Below are 24,374 nucleotides of genomic sequence, written 5' to 3'. Positions count from 1 at the left end.
GTATCATGAGCTTTTGTGGGCACAGCCCACTTCTTCATAACTCCGGTCATCTGAAGAAGTGGGCTGTGCCTATGAAAGCTCATGATGCCATCTACATGTTTTGTTAATCTATAAAGTGCTATCAGACCATTTGTTGTTTTTTAAGTTCATCCTTAAAAGTTATCTTTCCCTTGTAATTCATACCACATGGCAGAAGGCTGCTGTCATCCCCGTCTCGCCCCCTCCCCACCCAGCTAACTTAGTGCCATACTGTTGATGGGATTCAACTGCCCTCAGGGTCCCATCAACAGTACAAGGGTCAAGAGAGGGGAGAGAGATTTGTTTCCTTGCTGTACCAGACAACAGGAGCTCCAGCATTCTTCTAATCTGTTAGCCACTCAATAGCAGAATCTCTATCTGCACAGGGAACCTGGTATTTATCCACATTTCCTCACTGCCAAACTGACCTGGGCAAAATTACTTCACCAGTCCTGGAAATATGACTATCATGATGCTCTCAGCAAGGTCTAAAATACCTGGGTTTACTCTAACCCTCATGAGTGGGGAGCATTCCTTCCTGGCATGGAATGCTAGCCCTGAGCAGGCAAAAGGATATAAATCCTCTTGGATGTACAAGAACCAATATATTTAGGTTTCATCCTTCAGGAACAGAACTTTCTTTAAGCCCAGTAGGAGAAGTGGAATGGGTTGAATTCCCTTGTTGGCCCAAACAAAGCCACCTAATTTCTAAGCTTAGAAAGGCCTGCTGTATTTGGGCCTATGCCTATAGGTTTATTTGGTTCAGGGTGATGTCCTTAGTCGTTGCAGTCTTATCATATCATGGCAATTCAGTTAATATTATGAAAGGGGTTTGTTGTTCTTTTTAATGTCTATGATAGAGACATTCTTTTTAATGTCTATGATAGAGATTCACCATACTGTAGTCCATTTTCTGTGCCATACAAGGCAGTCTGCATCATAAAAATCACCATTGTCGGCTATCTAGGGAATAGAAAGCTAATGGATAACTTTAAAAAATGTTAGCAATAAATGCACTAAGCTTTGATTTTTGTGAGGCAAGATTTAAAGTGGACAGGGCAATTTGTGTGGGGGGTTGTGGTTTAGAGGTAGCTTAGTAATGGAAGTGAAATTCCAAAGCTTTACCACTTGTCACTAGTGAATGCACTGCTGTCTTTGTGAGATTAAGTCTTAAAACTGACTTTTAAGGCAGGTCAAATGTACTAACTTCTGTAATCCACAAAAACACTTGTCACTTTTTTTTTTTTTCCAGAGCAAGAAACAACATATTCCTTATCGTAACAGCAAGCTGACTCGTTTATTGAAAGATTCTCTTGGAGGGAATTGTCGGACTATAATGATAGCTGCTGTTAGTCCTTCTTCAATGTTCTATGATGACACTTACAACACTCTTAAGTATGCAAACCGAGCAAAAGATATTAAATCTTCTGTAAGTAAATTTATACAACTTATTTTGTAAGTAGTGGAGTGTACAAAATTAAAGAGGCACAGTATTCAAATGATGCAGTTATTTGTATCTAGAGCAATATACAATTTACTTGGCTTTTGCATCAGAATTCTGTTGAATCATCTAGTCTAATATCCTTCATTATAATTTTCATTTCTTAAATGTTCAGATTAGTTACATTAGAAACAAAATGTCATGTATTTAAGGTAAATGCCAAAGTTAATTCTAAAGACTTCAAACTTTATTTCTCCCATTGATGCCATAAATCTCAATGCACTTTACAATGGTAGTTAAGTATCATTATCCCCAATTTTCTGTATATAAGAACGATATGTCCTTTTGTCATGCAGACCATGTCTGTAACCACTGGCAGACCTACATATATAACCATGATCTTCTGTCTTTCAATCTGATCTTACAGTGTACTTTTGTCTCTTCTTGTAATACAGCTCAAATGTAATTAGTAATATTTGTATCTAATACAGTTACTGTGTATGATGTATAAATTTTATTAATTTTTTTTCTTTTCCTTAACAGTTGAAAAGCAATGTTGTTAGCTTGGACAGTCATATAAGTCAATATGTTAAGATTTGCAATGAACAAAAGAAAGAGGTATGTTAGTCTTGATCACTATTATTAGTATAAACAGAAAAGTGTATCTAGTGAGTTAAAGTATGAGGTAAGATTTATCTGTAGTTTTCCTAAGGAGCAAAAGTTTCCCTGGTCTATTCAGGTGGATACCCCTAGCTGTTAAATTTAAAAATGCCTCTTTCAAGAGGATGGTAAAATAGGATATTTGAGGCAAGCTTTGTATTTCAATCGTATTGTCCTTGTTTTTCAGATCATAATGCTGAAAGAGAAACTGAGAGCATATGAAGAAGAAAAAGCAGCCATTTCAGAAAATTGTGGTACAAATGTTCTTTCAAACCAGCAGCAAGCAGGTATACAAAGGTAAAATCATATTAAGGTTTCATTTTGACAAAATTAGGTTTACAGGATTTTACCATAACTTTTTAAAATCGGTTCTATACTTGCTAAAAATCCTGGTTTCAGTTTGGTTTTATGTTACTCTCTCTAAAGTAGATGTGACATTATATACACTATTGTTTTACTTTGCTTGTTGAATTTAAAATAAAAATCTCGGCAGATTTTCTAACTAGTCTCTCTTGACTTTACTAGAGAACTTTAACTTACTTAATGGCAGGAAAAATATCAGTTGGCAACCTTAATGAACTTTTTTTTTAACTTCCTATTCAATGATAAACTTTTAGCTAGGAAGTTTCAGTATGGCCATATGAGTTTTATAACATTATATGTTAAAGGTCCATTTAGAATATTCTGATTTCAATAATACTACTGTAAAAGAATATTTTGGTTTTTCTGTTTTAAAACAAGTTTGTGTTAGACTGGAGTTAGTGCTTCAGCAAAGGCAAGTAGCATCAGGGTATAATTTTAATTATATTGAGCTTTCCAGTTTAAAGGTTCAGAAACCATGCAACTATACAGCTGAAAAAAAGGAGGCAGTTGGATCTTTTAATAAACGTGTAAAATGGAGATACTTGATTGAGACATGTATAAATTAAGAAATGCTTGTAAAGAATGTGAAAGATGAAAAACATTCAGATAACTTGAGTCTGAGAAGATTTAAAGAAAAAAATCGTGACCACTGATATGTCTCCTTTTTAAAAAGAGAACACAGAAGAATTAAGCCTTTGATGCTTTAACTATCTAGCTAAATTAATGGGTAAAACACTCTGCGGGTTCTCTGGAAATCAAGGTGCAGTGCCCTCTCAGTTCATGTACATTGTCATTAAGACCAAAAAAGATGAAGTTCTGAGATTTATAGATATTTACCTATTGAAACACCAGTTTGACAAAAGTGTGGCTATTTACTCTGGTTAGCAGTGTTTGTTTACCACTGAGCCTTACAAAAATCTGAATTTTACCATTGAGCATTTATTGTAAAATGTTTATCTTCTATGTATTTTTAACAACTTATACAGTTTGTGTCATCTGTGCATTATTCATGTTGGAGGTACTGAAGTTCAATACATTTTAAGGTAATTTGTCATTTTAACTACTAATATATGTTGCGCTAGATTCTGTTGTACTGTTAAAGGTGGGGATTTATCTGCACACTAACACACAATTCTTTTCCTAGGCAAGGATTCATGTAATGGAATGGAATTCTTCCCTAATATTGAAAAACAACTATATTAGGGCAATCTCACAATATACTTAGAATGGATAAAAGTAGACCCCTTGAATCTACATGTTTTAATTATAGTGCTTAATTACGGTGTGTATAGTGAAACTAAACTTCACAAAAGACAGTTTCACTAGTTCTGTAAGGTTTGTTTTCCCTATGTTTAGGTGAGTCAAACATGCATTGATTTTATTCCTGCTGTAAAGGGATTCTAAGCCGTGTGTCAATTTTGCCTACCCGCTTTAAGATAGGGGTGGGGAACCTTTTTTGGATCGGAGGCTGCTAACCCACAGAAAAATCAATCAGAGGCGACACATAAGTGAGAAGGAGGTGGGGGAAATCCTCTCTGATGTGGTCCCCAGCTGAGAAGGAGACAGACACTCCCCTTGCACACCAGAGTATTCGGGGGCCCAGGCTAGTAGATCTTGTGTGTTCCAGCCCTCCAGGGGAATGGCGGGGGGGGCTGGAGCACCACCCCAGGCTCTGCTATGATGGGAAGGAGCCCCAAACCTCAGGGGCTAGATCCTTAGGTTCCCACCCCTGCTTTAGGATTTCACAAAATTCCCTATGAAATGGGAGACACGACATCTGAATACACTGATCAATAGATGGAGAACTACTCTCTAGAATGTTGAGGCATACATAAGTTTCATAGAGGATAACAGATGAGACGGTGTTTGTAAGGTGTTGCATTGGTCATTTTTGCTAAAGTATTTCTGATGTCCATTCAGAGTCACAGAGTAGGGGGAGGATTACTCAGTTCTGGGCACTATTGTATCAGAAAAATATTGAGATTGTGTTAATTCTCAGCAAACAAGCCCTAAACTAGAGAAATAGACTTAAACAGAGAAACTTAAATAACTAAAACATACTGTAAACGTGCCCCCGCCCTTCACCCACCAGTCTTGTGGTCCTGTCCCACTCCCGATCGCTTCTCAGCATCCCAGTCAACAGTATTGTCCCTCTGCCCGAGATCTGTCAGGCACGTTACTCTCATTGGTGGAGAGAGGGGGGTCCGGGACCCCAGCCCAGGGCCCTAAGGACTCGGACGTGTTACCTGTCCGGTCCGACTGATGGGGCCATAGCCGCAACGCGTCAGTCCGCAGGCTCCCTTTGCCCGCCCTGGGCTACTTCCTCTCCCCACCCGGAGTCGGCCCACCACGTCTGAGCCTACCTCCGTGGCTTGGGGCCCAGCCGTTATCCGGTCCTGGGGGGAGGGGTAAGCACTCTCAGCACTCTCCCCCCCTTCACCCGCTCCCGGCAGGCGTTTAAATCCCTGCGCTGTGGCTCACCGTCAGGGCCCCGCCCGGCGCGACGTGGGTGGACTTCCGGCCCGGCATTATGCCTGCCGGGTGACGTCACCAGCCCAGTGACATCACCGGGCTTCCCCGGCGTGTCCGGCCGGTGTGCTGCCGAGCAGCCGGAGCAGCGGTTTGCGGCTTGCGCGGGAGCGTCCAGCTGCGGCTTGCCCCGTTCGGGGCTCTCCAGCTTTCCCCTGAGCGCCGCCAGACAAGCAGTCCGCCGGGGGCTCTCAGTGCGGGGCGCCTCTGCCCCGTCACACACCTCCCCCTTTAGAGGTCCCTTTACCCCCTGCTCCGGGTTCTCCTCGTGGCTGTCTTTTCAGGAGAAGAAGTCTGCATTCGCATGCTGGGCTCCGGCTCGGTGGACCACGTCGAACGCATATGGCTGCAAAGAAAGATGCCATCGCATGATTCTAGTGTTTGCATCTTTCATATTTTGTAGCCACCGGAGTGGGGCGTGGTCAATCATTACCGTAAATCGGCCGCCCCATAAATATCGGAGCGTCTCTATTGCCCATTTTACTGCTAGGGCTTCCTTCTCAATGGTTGAGTACTTACGTTCGCGGGGGAATAGTTTGCGGCTGATACACATTACCGGGTGCTCGGCCCCTTCCCGCTCCTGGGACATGTCCGCCCCCAGCCCTTCTTCTGTTGCGTCCGTTTGGACGATAAAGGGTTGGTCAAAGTCTGGCTGTGTTAGGACTGGTGTCTCAGTCAACCGGCTCTTAAGTGTCTGGAAGACTCTTTCGCAGGCCTCGGTCCACTCCACCCTGTTAGGGCATGTTTTCTGGGTCAGGTCTGTTAGAGGGGCCGCTAGCAATGCGAAGTGTGGCACGAATCGTCTATAATAGCTGGCCAGCCCCAGAAATTGACGGACTTGTTTCTTGGTCTTGGGGTGGGGGTAGCCCCGTAGTGTTTCTACTTTGTCGACGAGGGGCCTTACCTGTCCTCGTCCCACTGTGTACCCGAGGTACGTTACTTCTTGTTCGCCGAAGCAGCACTTGCTAGGGTTTGCCGTGAGGCCCACCTCCTTCAATGTTTTCAGGATGGCCTGGAGCCTTTTTAGGTGTTCCTCCCAGGTCTCACTGTATACGACGATGTCGTCGATGTATGCGGCGGTGTATGCTCGATGGTCTCTTAGCCCTTTGTCTACCAGCCGCTGGAATGTAGCCGCCGCCCCATGTAAACCGAACGGCATACGCACGAACTGGTATAACCCGAAGGGTGTAGAGAAGGCTGTTTTTTCTCTCATGGTAGTGGTGAGGGGAATCTGCCAATACCCCTTGCTCAGGTCTATCGTGGATAGATAGCGGGCGCGGCCCAGGCGATCTAAAAGTTCGTCGACCCTCGACATAGGGTATGCGTCGAAACGTGAGATGTTATTAATTTTCCGAAAGTCTATACAGAAACGCACCAAGCCGTCCGGTTTCGGAACTAAGACGATCGGGCTCCGCCAGTCGCTGTGGGACTCCTCGATCACGCCCCATTGGAGCATCTTCTGAACCTCCTCCCTTACTGTCTCCCAGACCTTCCGCGGTAGGGGCCGAACAGGTTCTCTTATCGTTTTCCCAGGTTCGGTGTCTACGTGGTGGTAGGCCCGGATCATACGCCCCAGCCGGTTGGTTAATACGTCCTGGTACGCTTTGAGCAATTGCTCTAGGTCCCTTTTCTGGGTCGGCGTCAGCTCTTGGCTCACCCGGGGTCTCGGGGTTGTGGTGGCGACCCTCCATTCGGGGCCCAAGTCCACGTCAGCGTCGATGCTGTCCCCCGTTAGTCCCTCCTGGCCCTCCAGGCCTTTAAGAGGTTGACGTGGTAGATTTTTGTTTCCCTCCGCGGCCCAGCCAGGCGTATTTCGTAGTCAACTTCGCCCACTCGTCTGACCACTTCGAAGGGACCTTGCCACTTTGCCAACAGCTTTGAGTCTTGTGTGGGTAACAGGAGCAGGACTCGATCTCCGGGTTCGAAGGTCCTCAGGTGTGCTCCGACGTTGTAATGGGCGGCCTGCCGGGCTTGGGCCTCCCGTTGGTGTAGTTGTGCGATGTCTCCTAGGGTTCTTAATTTTTGTCGGAGCTCTAAGATATAGGGTATTGAGCCCTTCACCCTTGTCTCCTGGGCCTCCCAATTCTCCCACACAATGTCTAGGGTCCCCCGGGGTTGTCACCCATAGAGGAGCTCGAAGGGGGAAAACCCGGTGGACACCTGGGGGACCTCCCTCACCGCAAACATCAGGGCTGGCAACAGACGGTCCCAGGCTCGGGGGTCCTGCTCCGCGAACTTCCTCAACATACCTTTTAAGGTTCTGTTGAAATGTTCGACCAGGCTGTCCGTTTGGTTGTGGTAAGTGGACGTCCGTAAGGTACGGATTTGCAAAAGTCGGCATAGCTCTGCCAGGAGACAGGACATAAAATTGGTCCCCTGGTCTGTGAGTATCTCCTTGGGGATTCCCACCCGGGAGAAAATCCTCACCAACTCGTTTGCTAGTACTCGGGCTGTTGTCCGCAGGGGGACCACCTCGGGGTATCGAGTGGCATAGTCGAGGACTACCAAAATGTACTGGCACCCGGTAGTTGTCTTTTCTAGCGGGCCGACGATGTCCATGGCCACCCGCTCGAAGGGAACGCCTATGATGGGCAGGGGTACAAGCAGGGCCTTCGGGACTCCCTTTGGGCTTACCCGCTGGCATTCCGGGCAGGACACACAAAAGTCTTTAACCTCCCGGTACATGCCTGGCCAATAAAACCATTGGAGGATCCTGCGCACGGTCTTTTCGTAACCCAAGTGCCCGGACCAGGGGTTGGCGTGTGCCAGACCCATCAACGGGCAGCGGTACTGAATCGGGATCAGCAGTTGCCTAAGGGTCCCGTACTCCTCCACCCCCTCCGTCACCCGGTATAGACGATCTTGGCGTACCTCAAAGAACGGCCCTTGCTGGGGGGTGTTATCGCCGTCCTCCGTGTCTCTGGATCTTCCGGTGGCCGCCCAGGCGTGTTGTAGGGTGAAATCCTCCCTCTGGTGTTGGAGGAAGTCTCCGTCCCAGAGATCCCGGGCGAGTTCGTTGAGCGGTGGCTCTTCCTCCCTCGGGGGGGTTCCCTTCCTCCCCTAGCAGGCCTTCGGCTCCCTCTGTCCACGATGGCCGTTCCCACTCGCTCACTGTCCGACTGAACCCCTCCCAGTCGCGTCCAAGAAGGGCTGGATAAACTAGCTTAGGGGCCACCACCACGAAGACCCAGCTCCCGTGGGTCCCGTCCACTATTTGGGCCCAGGCAGTTGCGTACTGGTGGACATCGCCGTGGACGCATTGTACCATCACCGGTGGCCCTCGGGGACCTTGGGTTCCTAGCAAGTCCTCCCGGACGATCGTTTGGCTGTAGCCGGAGTCTATTAGCGCCTCCACTGGCTGGCCCTCAATCTGTACCTGTTTCGTAATCCGGGCCATTGATCTTTCCTCCCGTAGGGGCTCCCGGTCAAGGCCTGGGCGTAGGTACAGTCCATGTAGGGACACTCCCGCTGGAAGTGTCCCTCCTCTCCGCACCAGAAACATGTACCCTTGGTCGGTGTTGTTTCTCCTGTGGTTGCCTCCCCAGGGCCCGCTGGCTGGGGTGGCCTCCGCGGGGGCCGCCTCCCAGGCATCGTCCAGGCTGGGGCCAACCGCCGGGTTTCTGGTCTTTCGCTTCTCCGTAGCGGGATTTCTTCGGGGTTTCCCCGGGGTCGGGCTGGCCTCCCCATCTCCCCTTTTGCACTCGGGGTGGGACGGTCCGTCCTCCCTAGACCCTCGGCCGATTCGGCCGCCTCGTAGTGCGTCATGAGGGCCACGGCTTCTTCGAGAGTCGACGGATGTTGTCTCCTCACCCACCGTTGGCCTCCCACTGGTAGGATGCACAGAAATTGTTCGAGCACCACCTTTTCCGTGACCTGGGCCCCTGTTTGTTGCTCTGGTTCCAGCCAGCGCCAGGCGGCTTCTCTTAGCCTTTGGGCCACGGCCCGCGGTCGGTCCCCTGTTGCGTAGCGCTCCTTCCGAAACTTCTGCCGATATGTTTCGAGGTTGATGCCTAGCTGGTCCAGCACGGCCTCTTTGATCTTGTAATAGTGGAGCGCGTCCCGGGTTCCCAAGCTCCGATAAGCCATCTGGGCCGGCCCAGATAGGTATGGCGCCAATATCGTCGCCCACTGGTCCTCGGGCCACCGTGCGGCGGTTGCGACCCGCTCAAAGGTGGTCAAAAATGCCTCTGGGTCATCTTCTGGTCCCATCTTTGACAACCGGATGGGGGTTGTCAGAAATCCTCCCACTCCTTCCCCGGTCACCAGTCCCGGGGTTGTCAGCACAGGTGGCATGTATTGTTGCCTCCACCGATCCTTCTGCGCTTCGAATTGCTCCGCCAGGTCGTGCACCAGCTGCTTCTGTTGCTCTAGGTGCTGCGTGGAGAGCTGCTGCAGAAGCGCAGTTTGTTGTTGCAGGTGTTGGCGTTGATTCTCCATAAGCCAGTCCAATACTTTCGCGGGGTCCATCTTGCTGCTCCTGGACCTTATGAGATGCAGGGGGGGCAATAACCTCACAACCGCCCCTTCCGTTCAGGGTTCCTCAAATGCCCACATTCTCCACCACCTGTAAATGTGCCCCCCCTTCACCCACCAGTCTCGTGGTCCTGTCCCACTCCCGATTGCTTCTCAGCGTCCCAGTCAACAGTATTGTCCCTCTGCCCGAGATCTGTCAGGCACGTTACTCTTGTTGGTGGAGAGGGGGGGGTCCGGGCCCGCCCTCTCTCACGGACCCTAGCCCAGGGCCCTAAGGACTCAGATGTGTTTCCGGTCCGACTGACGGGGCCGTAGCCGCAACACGTCAGTCCGCAGGCTCCTTTTGCCCGCCCTGGGCTACTTCCTCTCCCCACCCGGAGTCGGCCCACTGAGGCTTGGGGCCCAGCTGTTATCCGGTCCTGGGGGGAGGGGTAAGCACTCTCGGCACTCCCCCCCCCCCCCCCCCCCTTCACCCGCTCCTGGCAGGCGTTTAAATCCCTGCGCCGTGGCTCGCCGGCGGAATCCCGCCCGGCGCGACGTGGGTGGACTTCCGGCCCAGCGTTATGCCTGCCGGGTGACGTCACCAGCCCAGTGACATCACCGGGCTTCCCCGGCATGTCCGGCCGGCGTGCCGCTGCCGCCGAGCAGCTGGCGCAGCGGTTTGCGGCTTGCACGGGAACGACCAGACGCGGCTTGCCCCGTTCGGGGCTCTCCGGCTTTCCCCTGAGCGCCGCCAGACAAGCGGTCCGCCGGGGGCTCTCAGTGCGGGGCGCCTCTGCCCCGTCACACATACTTTGACAGTTTAGCTAACTTAATAGTACATAACGCATAGACACATCAGATATGTTTTAACACAAAGCACTGAGTGGCATTATTTGGGGTATTACAGTGTTGTGTAGCACTAAGAGCTATATAATGAAACTGGGAAAATGAAAACTTAAGCACAGTGGTAGGAAAAGTTTTTGAAGGATGTATTAGAGTGTTGAATAGTCTCCCAGGGAAAGTAGTTGAAGTCCATTCCATGGGACATTGACTAATAGGCAAAATTTCCAAAAATGTACTTCAGACTACAATCCTGTCCTGGCAGTAAGCTGGTCTAAGTGATCTAATAGATCTGTTAAGTTTCTTATACAACAGCATAACATTATTGGGATTTTATCAAAAGCACAAATAAACGGCTCAAGATCTAGTTATTTAAAAGTCTGGAATGTGGTTTAAATTTCTGGTGAAAATTGTATTTTCATGAATGGGTCTAGTTTTCTCTTTGTACTAATAAAAGGCTCTGCTTTATTTTAGCATCTGGGGATATGTGCTAAGAAATCAAACTTTACTTTTTGATTATTTGTATTATATGAAATTGGCTATAATTATAGCCTTTACTTCTGCTACTTCTGTTCCTGCTTGCCATCCAGCCTGCACTACTGATGACAGCCATTTTGAGTAGAGTAAGAAGATCCTATTGTTAGTTGATTTGGGTGAGCTTGCAGCACAGCCACTTACTAAAGTTATTTTTGCAGGTAGTCAGATGGTATAAAGTCTGCATACTATGACTTAGTTGATGCCATTGCCAAATACGCCTCTGACTGTGTTCTTTTTGCACAGTGGGTCCTGTATTTCCCTAGGTTTCAGAGAGAAGCACTTGGACTTCGTATATGTAGCTTCTTCGTTTCTATAAACTGAATAGTTTTGGTTTAATGCATTTTGTTTTTAGGACGGATGTTTTGTTCCTCTGAGTGATGTTCTATTACATGGGATGGCCAAATTATGGCTTTCCATTGAAGTGAGGCTGACAGAGCTGCCTCCACCAACCCTAGTTCTCCACCTATAAGATTTGAAGTGGGGGGAGGAAAGACTGAGGACCTCTTCTTTGCAATGGAGGGTGCGATAGGGACTTCTGCCCAGTAAGGAGGAGCATCTTGGGGCATGCCTGCTGGAGCTCAGAGTTTCAGGAGGAATGGGGGTGAAGCCCCGAGCCCTGACAAGTGTGTGGTGACTCTGAAGATAGTCATGTGCAGCTCAGAGGATCAGTAAGATTGGCCATATCTCCTCTATTATTTCTTTTTTTGATGTGATATGCCCAGGAGAGAATAAATAAATAAACCTCAGATCTTGGAATAACTTTTTTTTATAATTTTCCTAGTTCAGGTTCTTCTATAATGGAGGAAAATACAATAGTCAGAAATGTGTGCTTTTTTTTTTTTCCTTGGATGCATCTCTTTAGAACCATAATCATGTTTCTGAAAATTATCTAGCTGGGATTACTCCAATTGACCCTTGTTGTTCTTTCAGCTGGAAAACTTTAGAGACAGAATTGGACACTTATGCCACTAAATTACTGTACTTGCGTAATATTACATCTAACAAGATAAACTGAGGGCTAGTCATAAGAACAAAGTAAGATTCTATTTGTTTTGTGCCTCTTAACACAAGAACCCGATGAAATGAATAGGCAGCAAGTTAAGCATACAAGAGGAAGTTTGCATAGTCAGCCTGTGAAACTTGTTGCTCTGGAAAGATATGAAGACCAAAAGTATAACTAGGTCCAAAAAAGAATGAGTCAAGTTAGTGGACGATCAGTCTATAATGGCTATTAGCAAAAAAAGTCAAAGTAGTATGCTTCAGGTATCTCTAAATCTCCAACTTGCAAAAGCTGAGACTGGATAATAGGATGGATTATGCAAAATTGCCCCTTTCTGTTCATCCCCCTCTGAAACATCTGGCATTGGCCACTCTTGGAATACAGGATATTGGACTAGATGGAGCATTGGTCTGGAGCACGGTCTGTCTTATGTACTCAAAATGAATTAGGAAGTACTGTACCAATCTGTTTTAGGTTTACAAACAAACTTTTTTTAGCAATACATTAGTGTCTAGGAGAATTTCCAGAGATTATGTAATCAGTATGTATATGAGGTTTAGCTGAACAACCTAATGTTGAGGCTCCTGATTGTGAGAAACTATTTTTAAAAGAAGATAAATTTGTCTTATCTTTGCAAATTTATAATTCCCATCAAATGTCGGGATCTAAACCAATAAATACTAGGGTATGTCTGTCCTTGTTTTGTACGTACCCTAATTGTACTTTTCAAACATTTTTAGGAAAAGTGAGGGGAGTTTGCAATAAAATATTTTATACTAGATGTGATTTGTATGTTTCTGGATTTTTCCCAGAAGACAAGATTTGGTTTCTTTTACATACACAAAGTTTGACTGCTTAATCTAGAAGCTGCTGTTTTTACCTTTTATGCTTCTGTAAAACTGCAATTTTTCTCTATATCTAAAAATATAGGTTGGCTGTGTCTAGACTGGCCAGTTTTTCCGGAAAATCAACCGCTTTTCCGGAAAAACTTGCCAGCTGTCTACACTGGCCACTTGAATTTCCACAAAAGCACTGACTTCCTACTGTAAGCAATCAGTGCTTTTTGCGGAAATACTATGCTGCTCCCGTTTGGGAAAAGGACCAGTGTAGACAGCTGAGATTTGTTTTGCGCAAAAAAGCCCCGATCACGAAAATGGCGATCGGGGCTTTTTTGCGGAAAAGCGCGTCTAGATTGGCCACAGACGCTTTTCCGCAAAAAATGTTTTTGCGGAAAAGTGTCCGTGCCCATCTAGACGCTCTTTTCCGAAAATGCTTTTAACGAAAAAAGCATTTCCGGGAAATCATGCTAGTCTAGACGTAGCCACTGATAAGTCTGAGTTTGCAGAATTTCACAAATAATTCTTAAAATGTTGTTGTATAGCCTGATGATGATTTTTTTTGGTTAGCTCAGGTGTTCCAAGATGTTAACTTTTAATTTTGTTAGCTTAATGATAAGGTATCCTTTTTTAATAAATATTCCTAAAATGCATGTTGACTATTCCTCAAATCTGTGGTTTCTTTACACCTTTGGGTCATAATCCTGCAAAAGCTTCTGAACAAATTACTATTGTTACTACAAGTTGCACCTTCCAAAACCATGAGGTGTACCGGTAGTTCGGAATAGGAAGCCTAGTCCGAACTACCTAGTTCAAGCCCCGTATAGCCGCGCTGCGCGGGGTTCGAACCAGCGGGGTTTTAAAAATGGCGGCTCCCCGCTTATGCAAATGAAGCCCGGGAAATTCAAATCCCGGGCTTCATTTGCAAGTGCGGTATGCCTACATTACCCTGCTAGTTCGAACTAGCGGGGTAGTGTAGACATACCCTTACTGAAAATGAAGGTACTTGGGTGGTGATGGTGGCTGGTTGGATGATGGGGAAATAAATTTGCCCTTTTAATGACTTCCTAATCTAAACAAGGATAGTTTAATTCCTTTTGACATGTGAATATGTGCTGCTTGTTCATATGGATCTTAATTTTCATTATAGAATCTTTGCTTTTTTACTACCACTTTGGGAAATAGAAATAAAACTTTTCTTGTGATCGCTTACTAATTTTGATTCCGTATTTTTCTATATTTACTTTCTTGGCTCAGAACTGGATTTTTATTTGCTTCTATTTTATCATAATAAACCAGTAATTCATGAAAGGACTACATGTGTAATCATTTTCTTTTAACGTATCCCTTTCTTTAGTAGATTCCAAGAAATTCTAAAAAGTTTGTTTATAAACCGGGAGGAAATCAGAAAGGAATACCTCAAGCTAGAAATGCGACTTAAAGAGAATATTTTGAAAACGTATTACCAGAAACAATTCCATGAACAAATTGAGTTGGTGTGCTCTCAAGACAGAGTAGAAAAGGTGAGTGATTTTTGTATCACTTCATTTTGCCGTGTTACTGTACAGAACCTCTATTTTGACATTTTTATCTTTAATCTAGATCAACTATCTAACCTTTTGTGTACAAGTGTCTTCAGCTTCTGAATTGCACTTTTAAAAGTGATGGAGACCTCTAAGAATCAGAGACTTGTTAAAGATCAGTAAGACTTGGAAATCTAATTTACTTGCTTAAATTAAATGTAGGCTTTTAAATCAATTGAATTGTTTTAAATGTATTACTTCAGTCAGGAGTATTAATGTTAAGTGTATCTGCTTTTAGTACAAAAATTGTATATTTTTTAATCCATATATATGTTTTAGTGTGTGTGAGCAAGTCGGTTTTATTCAAGAATTCCTCTTATTCAAGAACTCCTCCTAAACTATAAGAGCTAGAATCACCAAATTTGGTATGCAGCTTCTTCTTACATGAATTTAAACCAAGGTCAGAGTTTGGTTGTGCTCAGAAAACACAAAGTGCCAGGAATGGGACTGTTCTTCAAGTGATTGTTTGTTCCGTGTAGGTGCGCGCCTGTCGCATGCACAGGTTGTCAGAAGGTTTTTCCCCTCGGCAGTACCTGTCAGACCGACAGTGAGCCCCCTAGAGTGGTGCCTGCATATGCACTCATATAATCCTCTGTCGGCCCACAACCCCTTCAGTTCCTTCTTACTGCCTGTGATGGTCATTGGAACTTCCCATGCATTGCCAGCAGTAGTTGTAGCTAGTTTTTCATTTCCAGTTTTTCAAGTTAACTCTTACTAGAAGAGCTGAAAACATTAGTGTTTCTATTGGGTTGGGGTTTGCCTACTGCGTTCCCCTTCCTAGGGGCATGCTTGGGCCCCAAGGGCCCCTGCGCAGACTGCCTTAAGCCTGTGACGTGTGTGGACCCACACTATTTGTGCCTTAAGTATTTGGGCGAGTCTCATATCTTCAACAGATTTTTACAATTAGCGGAGCTTCAAACCCCAGACATAGCAAGAGAGTGATTCACACCCCAACATTCTTCTGATGGAATTGGCACTCCATCCAGCACTGGCCACAGACTTGGCACCTGCTTCCTATAGCACACCATCTTCGGTGCAGGAGGCACCGGGGCTGACTGATTCCTCTTGGGTGTTAACTCCCAGCACTGCTCGCAGTCACCGGTAGTGGAAAAGAAGAGGTCGGACAGAGACAGATCTGTCACATCATGCATCCAGAGTATGCCCTCAGTCAGGGAATTCCAATGTCTCCACTTTGGCCTCAAGGCCTGTTGCTTGAGGGCTCTCTGAGTACCACTTGAGCGTCCCCCAGGATCCCATACCTGAAGAGGATCCCGTAATGGTGAACCTCCCTTTGACCCTGACCACCTTTCAGCTGGAGAGGTGATAGAATTCATTTCTTCCTTTGCTTCCCGTGCCGGCACACTCAAGGCTCAATCCAGTACCGACACGTTGGCCGCATCTGAGGCTAGCTGATGCGCTTCGAAGTCTGCACCAGCTTCGACACCAGTGGTGCCGACACCCTGGCCCGTGCACATCCATCAGCACTGGCTACGACCTCAGCCTCTGGAGAGGGCATGGTACTGAGCACCTCTGCATCGGCAGCATCAACCACAGCACTGGGGCACTTAGTGCCGTCACTGCCTACCCGGCACTGGAGCAAGCCTGCAGCTATGGTCCAGCTAGTCTCTGGACCCATCGTCTGCACTGCTGTGCTAGGGGGTGAACTATTTGTCAGACTCTGACATTGGGTCCGTTGGTCCCGGGATATGGCTTCTCCAGTCTTGGCAACATTTCTTCTCGGGCACTGCTTTTGTTCGGGACACTGTTCCTGATACCATAGTACCTCAGTGCAGACTGTGCAGCAGACATGCTCCTCCTCTCCCCATTGTCAATCCCCAGCCCAGTGGCCTTTTTGGATCCCATGGGCCTACCATCAGTCCCAGAGGTGGTGTCCCCTCCAACATGGGCTCCACCTTTTCACTGGAGCTGCCTTACACCCCAGCACAGGACCACGGGCGCTTGACACACAGAGTCCACCACACCTTCTTTGGAAGGGGTAGATGAGCTGTGCCCTTGAAGGTTGCCTGACCAGTCAGTGGTGTCCCAGGACTCAGAGCATCTGCTAGAGCATGAACACCCTGCTTCTAGGGAGTATTCATCATCTTCCTCAGATGAGGCCTTGGAAGTGGCATCGCTCTCCATGCCATTGTTGGACTCCCGGATTTACTAAAACATTTGGCCCAAAGCCTGGGAGTGCAGGTTGAACAAGTCTTGAAAGATTCTGAACCAGCGGTGGAGATTCTGAATGTGGAAGGCCAGTCTAGGGTGGCTCTTCCACTGAATAAGGGAACTTGTTAACGCTTACTTCGCAGCTAAACATGAAAAGTCTCCTAGTGTTTCAATTTAGATGTGATACACAGTTACTTCTTCGAGATCTGACTAGACAGAACATATCCATGCTGCTTCTGTGCAACCACAAACTTACCAACATGGCAGCACACCTGGCATAGCTACTTGGCTGGAAAGTCTGTTTGTAGCACTGTACTGGCAAGCATGATCAAGCTCCATATCAAACTTTTCTACCACCGGGTTGACAAAGGAAAGATAAACATTTTTAAAGCAGTTCTGTCAGTGGCCTTGAAGTTCAGTATCCTTTGGCCTGTATTTCAAATGGCTGATCGTGTTCAGAGTTTGCTACCCTAATCTTTTAACAGGAAATCCAAGAATAGGCAATAAAGCCTGAAAACCTTCAATCTTAATTTAATTTCTGAATATAGAATTAGTTTTTCCTCTATTTAATTAGTTGTTGAAACAAAATTTAACTGACAACAATTTCAAGTTTCCATTGTGTGTCGGGATTCCCTTGAAAATTTACACTTGTTATGAATAGTGTCCTAGAAAAAAATACACTGCTATTTCAGAAATCTTGTTCTTGTCACAAATAATGTTTCAAGTGACTAATATATTCCAAAAGTTTTTCACATCGCAATTTGCAGTGAATTGAATTTTGAAGTAGTACTTTAAAACATTATTTTATCCTGGATCATAATTTCTCAAGCCCCTATTACAGTGGAATATTTACAATATGGCTCTCCATTATTAGAGCAATAGATAAAGTTAAGACTTGCTTTGCTTTTGAAGCGTGAGTGCTCTAAGATCTGTGCAATTACTCAGATTAGTCTTGAAGTTTAATATGCTGTATGGGATATAGTCAGTGATGCAAGTATGGGGCCATTTGACCAAAGGGATTCCAAGATCAGCTTTTTTCTCCCTCAGTGGCTGTAACCTTCTGACTGTGTTTGGTTTTTTTGCTCCGAGATCAAACCAGTGCTCAGTTATTACACCAGGGACTCCAATTCCCTACCTCCTTTTGCGAGCCAGTACAAGGAATTTCTGTCGTCCTGGTAGGGAATTCAGAATTGTGAGAGTGCACTGCTGAGACTGAGGTGAGGAGCTGAGAATGGGTAGGCACGATACACCAGAAACATTTTGAAGGCAGGGACAGGGAGCAGGAAACACCCACTGACGTGAATGAAGCAGCTCTCTCAACTGTTTTTGTAGCACTTCCCATGTAGCACTTAGATAGGAAGGGTTCTCTCAATTCTTCATGGGAATGTGGGGGAGTTCTACCCCTTTTCAGGAGTCTGAATCCCTCTCCTGCCTGATGTGTGTCCTAGGATCTGCTCTTCTTGTGGGTACCTGAGCCCTTCTTCCTGCTTTGCATGTGAGTTTGTATCAGGAGGTGGACTAACACAAATTTAAATATCTGAAATCCAGAAAAGAAATAGTTACGGGACACATCACTCCTGTGTAGGGACTGGGTGGGAAGCTCAGGCTACATACCCATGGCAACATTGAGCCTGCCAGTAAGCTAGTACCTGTGAGATAGAGATTAGAGATAGAGATTAGAGATAAGAGATAGATATTCAGTAGCATAAAGCAGGAGACAGCAAGGAACAACTTTTTAAGTGTTAAGCCATTACTTGGCATGCAGGAGTCATTAATGGAATGGAAAGGGAAGAGAGAACTGGAAATGTTGGTGGCAGGGGCTACATATTGCAGTGAATGGTGAGGCATAGGGTGAAGAACCATATAGATAGACCAGTCCCCTCTTTCTCTCTCAAAATGACTGTAACAATCATGTCCAAAAAGTGAAAATATTTTGGAACAGAGACAATGAATACAAGACCTATTAACAGCTACACACTGCAAACATTTCAAAGGATGACCATTATTGCCATTGTGAAATAGCAAAATACACAGGAGGGGTAAAGAGCACTGAGGAATCACATATAGTTAGTGTGTGGCTCAAAAGAAAAGACTAAAACTTCCTGGATGACTGTGTGGGAAATCATTTCACTTCTCTGTGTCTGTTTCCCATCTCTAAAATGGGGATAATGAAGTCAAGTTAAAAATTTAACAACCGTTTCATACTCTTATAACCTTTTACACTTGAACACAAGGTATCACTGCTGGCCATACCAATAGCAAAAAGGTCCCGGTGCCCTGCTACTGACAGTCATACATTTCTGCATTTTCCATGGCCAGAAGTGACTATTATAATAATATAATCCGAACTCTTGTATAACACAGGCCAGATGTAAACTGGAACCCTTTTCCTTTGATGACACACCTAGGGTGCTGTCAGACCCAGATCTGCTCAGATCAACATCACAGCTCATTCACACGACCCCAGTTTATTTCTTCACTATTCAAAACAACTACACCTAACATAATGAATGCACATGTAGTTCTGAAAGATAAATTCCCAAAGCCTATTGCTAACTTCAGGAGTACGGAGTTAAAATAGTGTGGGCACTTACCTTAATTCTGTATTTCCTGGTGCTCACAAATTTGAGGTTTGCTAGACTCTGTGTTCTCAAGGGCCATGAGATATCACCAGACAACCTTAACTCTGATTTAATCAAGGTGTTTTGTTTTTCAGTCATTTCAGTCAAACATTTTGTTTAAACTGATTGGCTGTGTCTAGACTGGCAAGTTTTTCCAGAAAATCAGCAGCTTTTCCGGAAAAACTTGCCAGCTGTCTACACTGGCCGCTTGAATTTCCGGAAAAACACTGACAATCTCATGTATGATCGTCAGTGCTTTTCCGGAAATACTATGCTGCTCCCGTTCGGGCAAAAGTCTTTTTCCGAAAGACTTTTGTGCAAAAGGGCCAGTGTAGACAGCACAGTACTGTTTTCCGCCAAAAAGCCCCGATCGCGAAAATGGCGATCAGGGCTTTTTTGCGGAAAACCGCATCTAGATTGGCCACAGACACTTTTCCGCAAAAAGTGCTTTTGCAGAAAAGCATCCTGCCAATCTAGATGCGCTTTTCTGAAAATGCTTTTAACGGAAAAGTTTTCCGTTAAAAGCATTTTTGGAAAATCATGCCAGTGTAGACGTAGCCATTGTGAATAGGGATGTCTGCATGTACTCAACTATACACAACAAGCCTAGGCTTACTGGTTAATCTTCTTGACTACACACATTTCCTCACCTCCTTGCTACGTCTGTATCAGAGGTAGTTTTTTGGGGGGGGGGGGGAACAGGAGCTAGTGCTGGGGTGACCCAACTTAAAACTGTTTCCACTCCCGCCAACACTGGCTCTGCGGAGCTGCCAGCGGCCCCCTCCCTCTCCACGTGCACTGCTGCCTTTATCAGTCAGTGGAGGGGTGGGACAGGGTAAGCTGCCACAAAGCAGCTTCTGTCAGTGAGGGGTTCAAGCTCCCCACGGAGCAGCCTCTGTTTATGGGGAGCTCAGACCTCCTACAGACAGAGGCTGCTGCCACCCTGCACTGCTGCCTGTGTATCAAAAGCAGCAATGCATGGTAGCAGGCAGGGAGTTTGTGCAGGGAGTTGGTTTTTTAATTGGCTCCCCTCGCGGGCTGGCTCCCCCAGTAGTAAGGCTGCCAGCCCCACCCCAGGGACTATGGAATAGTCATGTAACTGCAAAGATTTCATGTGCTTACATGACTATTCAGTTACCAGATATCTAACATCCTTAGTTGTGAGATCTGCTTAGAAATTTAATACTTGTGCTCTTAAATGTAGCTTTATGATTACAGTTCAGTTTATGATATTGATCTTGGTAGACTCAAGAGCAGGTGTGGGCAATAATTGTAGAAATTTTTGAAGTGGTCCCAGGCTGCCCCGGAAGTGGTAGGGCCAGGACACTTCCATGCTTTCCCACCCACAAACCCTGACTGGCCTGGGGGTGGGGGGAGCGCATCAAGTGTTTTGCCCCTTTCCCCCCGCCCGGCCCCACCCCACCCCTCAGAGGGAACTGCCAGTGCTCTGAACAGCTGTCAGTTCCCTCTAGGCACCCATGCCTCTGGGGGTGGGAGGAGACTTTTGTGTGCTCTCCTCTGCCCCAAATCAATCAGGGCCTGAGGGCAGGGGAGCATGGGAAGTCTCTCACTCTCTGCCCCTGCCCTGCAAGGGGGCACTGCGCTTGATCAACCACCAGCACGTGCTCCTTGCAGGGCAGGAGGAGACTTTGTACACTCCTCCCTGCCCCTGTCCAGCAATGGACGTACGGAGCTTAGTCAGCCCAAGCGGTTGACTCTAAGCACAGCACGCCTCTGGCAGGGGAGGAGACTTTGTGAACTCCCCCATCCCAGGCCCTGATTGGCCTGGGAGCCAGGGAGTGGCAGGGTGTCCACAGGCCGAATCAACCCGCGTGGCCACTCTAATCTTGAAATTGAATGTCGCTTTTAATTTGGTTGGAACAAATTGTATTCTTGTTTCTAATCTAGTTATGTAACTACTTCTGTTTTCTTCTTGCAAAATAGATTTTGGGATGACAGGCGAGTGTCTAAAAGGTCACTTTTCTTAAAGAACTGTTTACATTTATGTATTTTGTTTTCTCTTGATGGTTGTATCCAGTTGCTGTGAAAGTGCAGTATCTAAACCTCTCTTGCTGAAATTTAAGCCCATTGCTGCTTGTCCTATCCTCAAAAGCTAAGGAAAACAGCTTTTTTTTCCTCTTTGTAACAACCTATTATGTACCTGAAATCTGTTATATCCCCTGAGTCTTCTCTTCTCCAGACTAAACAAACCGAATTCTCTCAGTCTTCCGTTATAGATCATGCTTTCTAGACCTTTAATCATTTTTGTTGCTCTCTTCTGATCCTTCTCCAGTTTGTCCACATCCTTCTTAAAATGTGTGGGTTTTTTTGACTCAATAATCCAGCTGAGATCTTACCGGGGTAGAGTGGAACAGAAGAATTACTACTTGTAATTCTGGACCACGGATGCTGCTGGACCAGAGAGCCTCAGCGGCAGTCAGCTGGGAGTTTGGCAGCCCCAGGGTTTGGCAGTGGAGCCCAGCTGACAGCCACTGGGGGCTGCTAGTGAAGCAGACCCTGGCCAGCTCGGCAGCCGCTGGGGGTCAGGAGCACAGCCACGCAATTTAGCTTGGCCATCCCAAAAGCTGCTGGAAGCCAGAAGTGCAGTTTAGCTATTCAGCCTGGCTGCCCTGGGGTCAGAAGCATAGCCTGACTGGCGCCGCAGGAAGCTGAGAGTGAAGTTGGTGGCCAGAAGGGGAGCTGGCCTGGTGGCCAAGGCCCTTGAGAGAGCCTGGATCTCTCCTGGTCTGGCAAACTCCTTTGTCCAGGACCTGTCAGGTCTCGAGGGTGCTGGACCAGGGATCTCCAACTTCTACATCCCAGAATGATGTTTGATGTTACACTTTTTACTCACGTTCAGCTTGTGATCTTCTATTAGACACCTCTCCCCCTAGTCCTTTTCTGCAGTACATCTTCCTAAGCAATCATTTCCCCATTTTGTATTTATGCAACTCATTGTGCCTTCCTAAGTGGAAAACTTTGCATATTTCCATGTTGAATTTCCTCTAACCACCCTGAAAAACCTTTCCATTGACTTCCACGCTTATATGTGTTTCCTCTAGTCTCAGAGGACACGTCAGCAATATAAGCTTCCAGAGCTTAGAATGGCTTGGTCTAAGCCACTTGTTGCATCCATCTACATACTAGCTCCTCTCTGGTAAGCCTTAACCACCATGCTGGTCTGTGTCCCTTGTCCAACATACTTTCCCTGGGCTCAGACCACAAGAGACTTAAATATAGGAAGAGGTGGCAAGAGGGTACACCTCCATCTCTTTTACCCTTGTTTTCAGTCCCCTTGTTTTCCACCCTATATAGTTTTTTCTCTCAATCTCTTCCCTCCACCACCTTTACATTAGGGATGGCATTTGAGGAAATTGGAGTTGAAACTTTATTGGTTTTGTCCTTCGTTTTTTTTCTTATGTATCTAAGGCCTTAGTTATACTGACAAGGTAAGTCTAAGTTACACTAGTTAAGTTATGTAATTTTAAGTTGACGGAGCTTAGATCAACTTGCAGTGATGTCTACATAACGCCATGTCAGTGGCAGACGCTCTCCCAGCAACTTAGCATCCACCTTTCAGGCAGACAGAGTACTGAAGTTGACAGGAGAGCGCTCTCTCATAGACTTATTACATCTTCACCATACCCGCTAAATTGACGCGGTTGCATCAATTGCAGCGCCAATTTAGCCTGTAGTGAAGACAAGTTCTAAATGTAATTATGCTGTCAAATAGGGAGCAAGGGTAAGAGCGCACAAATTCTTGGCTCTTTTTTTCCATTCTTCGTTAACTAGTAACTAGACAGCGCTACCTGTGCAATTTTTCTAGCCATGTTTAACAGTTTACTTTAGTCTCAAAAGTCCCACTGAAAAGTCTTTAGAGGGAAAAGAGCTACAAATAGATTTGAGTAGTATACTTAGGAAGAGTGTTCTCCTTTACAAATATTACATAGATCAAAAACTATGTAAATTGTTTTGACTACATCTACCCAATTACAGAAGCCTGCAAAGTGTCTTTCATAACAGAATTCAGTGAATATTATATGGTAGTTTCCCATTAAATTATTGAATATGCTGTTATTTCAGGCCACTTGTAAACGGGATCATAGACTCGCAATGCTTGAAACTCGTCGTTTGCATGTACAGAAGAAGAGAGAAGATGAGATGAAACGCTTTGAGGAGAATACGAGCTGGCTGCATCGTGTGGAAAATGAAATGCGCCTCTTGGGTCATGATGGCCATATTCCACAGGTAAAAGGGCTTCTCTTTCAAAGGCAGAGTTCAGATATTCTAGTCAAACATGCTTATAATATGGGCCTGGGCAAAATACCCTTCACAGGCTGGGTCCAGCCCACCAAGCCACCAGATCTGGCCCATGGATGCAGACTCCCTGCTTGCCCTGTGTCCCCTCTCCCACAACACTGCTAAGAAAAGCGGCTGCCACAGCCATGTCTTTTGCTCAGATGTGAGCCGAGGGAAGTGATAGTGCTTCACACTCTGCTCCTACACCTAGCACAATTCCATTGGCCAACTTCTGGCCAATGGAAACTGCCAGTTTGAAGAACAGGAAGTGCGCAAAGCATCACTACCCGTCTCCCCTCAGGCTCTTATTCACCAGTGCACTTATATAAATAAAGTATCTCCTAGAACTGGAAGAGACCTTGAAAGGTCATCGAGTCCAGTCCCCTGCCTTCACAGCAGGACCAAGTACCATCCCTGCCAGATTTTTGTCCCGGATTTCTAAATGACCTCCTCAAGGATTGAGCTCACAACCCTGGGTTTAGCAGGCCAATACTCAAACCACTGAGCTAGCCATCCTGTGTGGGGGTGGAGCAGGCAGGGAGCCTGCTTGAGAAATGTGCTAGGGTGCTGCCTGGGAGTCACACAGGTAAGTCCCCTAGCCAGTGCCTGCCTCTGGCACCCCAGCCTCTCCCCCCCCCCCCCCCCCCCAGGCCTCTGCTTTCCCAACTCCTGTCCCTGTATCCCACATAAGCCAAACTGAACTCATACACTCTCCCAGACCCTGCACCCGTCTCCTGCTCTAAGTCACAACCGTCTTCTTCATCCAAACTCCCTCCCAGACCACATATTCACTCCTGCACCCCAGTCCCTTACCCCAAACTCCCCTCTGCACCCAGCCTCCATCCCAGATCAAGCACCTCCATTAATATTCTGGAAGAATGAGGCCCTTTACCACTTTCCAAAATCTTGGAATGGCCCCCTCCCCCCGAGCAAAAATTATTGCCCACCCCTGTTATAGATTCTTTCCTGTATTTATTTAATTTGTTATTTGCGGGGGGAGACCTTTCAGCTCTGAGAGCAGGG

At 46.3% G+C, this 24,374-nt stretch overlaps 1 protein-coding gene across 3 annotated transcripts in view; it reads left to right on the top strand.

Annotated features, from left to right (window-relative positions):
* The window catches only part of KIF18A (kinesin family member 18A), a 109,848-nt gene that overhangs the window by 40,258 nt on the left and 45,216 nt on the right, over positions 1–24,374 (top strand). For 2 of the 3 annotated variants that reach the window (XM_006111514.4, XM_006111515.4), the window contains exons 7-11: positions 1,271–1,447; positions 2,003–2,077; positions 2,307–2,416; positions 14,037–14,202; positions 23,136–23,300. In XM_006111514.4, coding sequence (XP_006111576.1) covers positions 1,271–1,447; positions 2,003–2,077; positions 2,307–2,416; positions 14,037–14,202; positions 23,136–23,300 — 693 coding nt within the window. The remainder of the gene's footprint in view (positions 1–1,270; positions 1,448–2,002; positions 2,078–2,306; positions 2,417–14,036; positions 14,203–23,135; positions 23,301–24,374) is intronic. The other variant, XM_006111516.4, reaches the window with a different exon arrangement.

Source organism: Pelodiscus sinensis, chromosome 4, assembly GCF_049634645.1.
Source record: "Pelodiscus sinensis isolate JC-2024 chromosome 4, ASM4963464v1, whole genome shotgun sequence".
Taxonomy (NCBI): Eukaryota; Metazoa; Chordata; order Testudines; family Trionychidae; genus Pelodiscus; species Pelodiscus sinensis.
The sequence above is the reverse complement of the archived record's forward strand: the minus strand, read 5'-3'. Positions and strand labels throughout refer to the sequence as shown.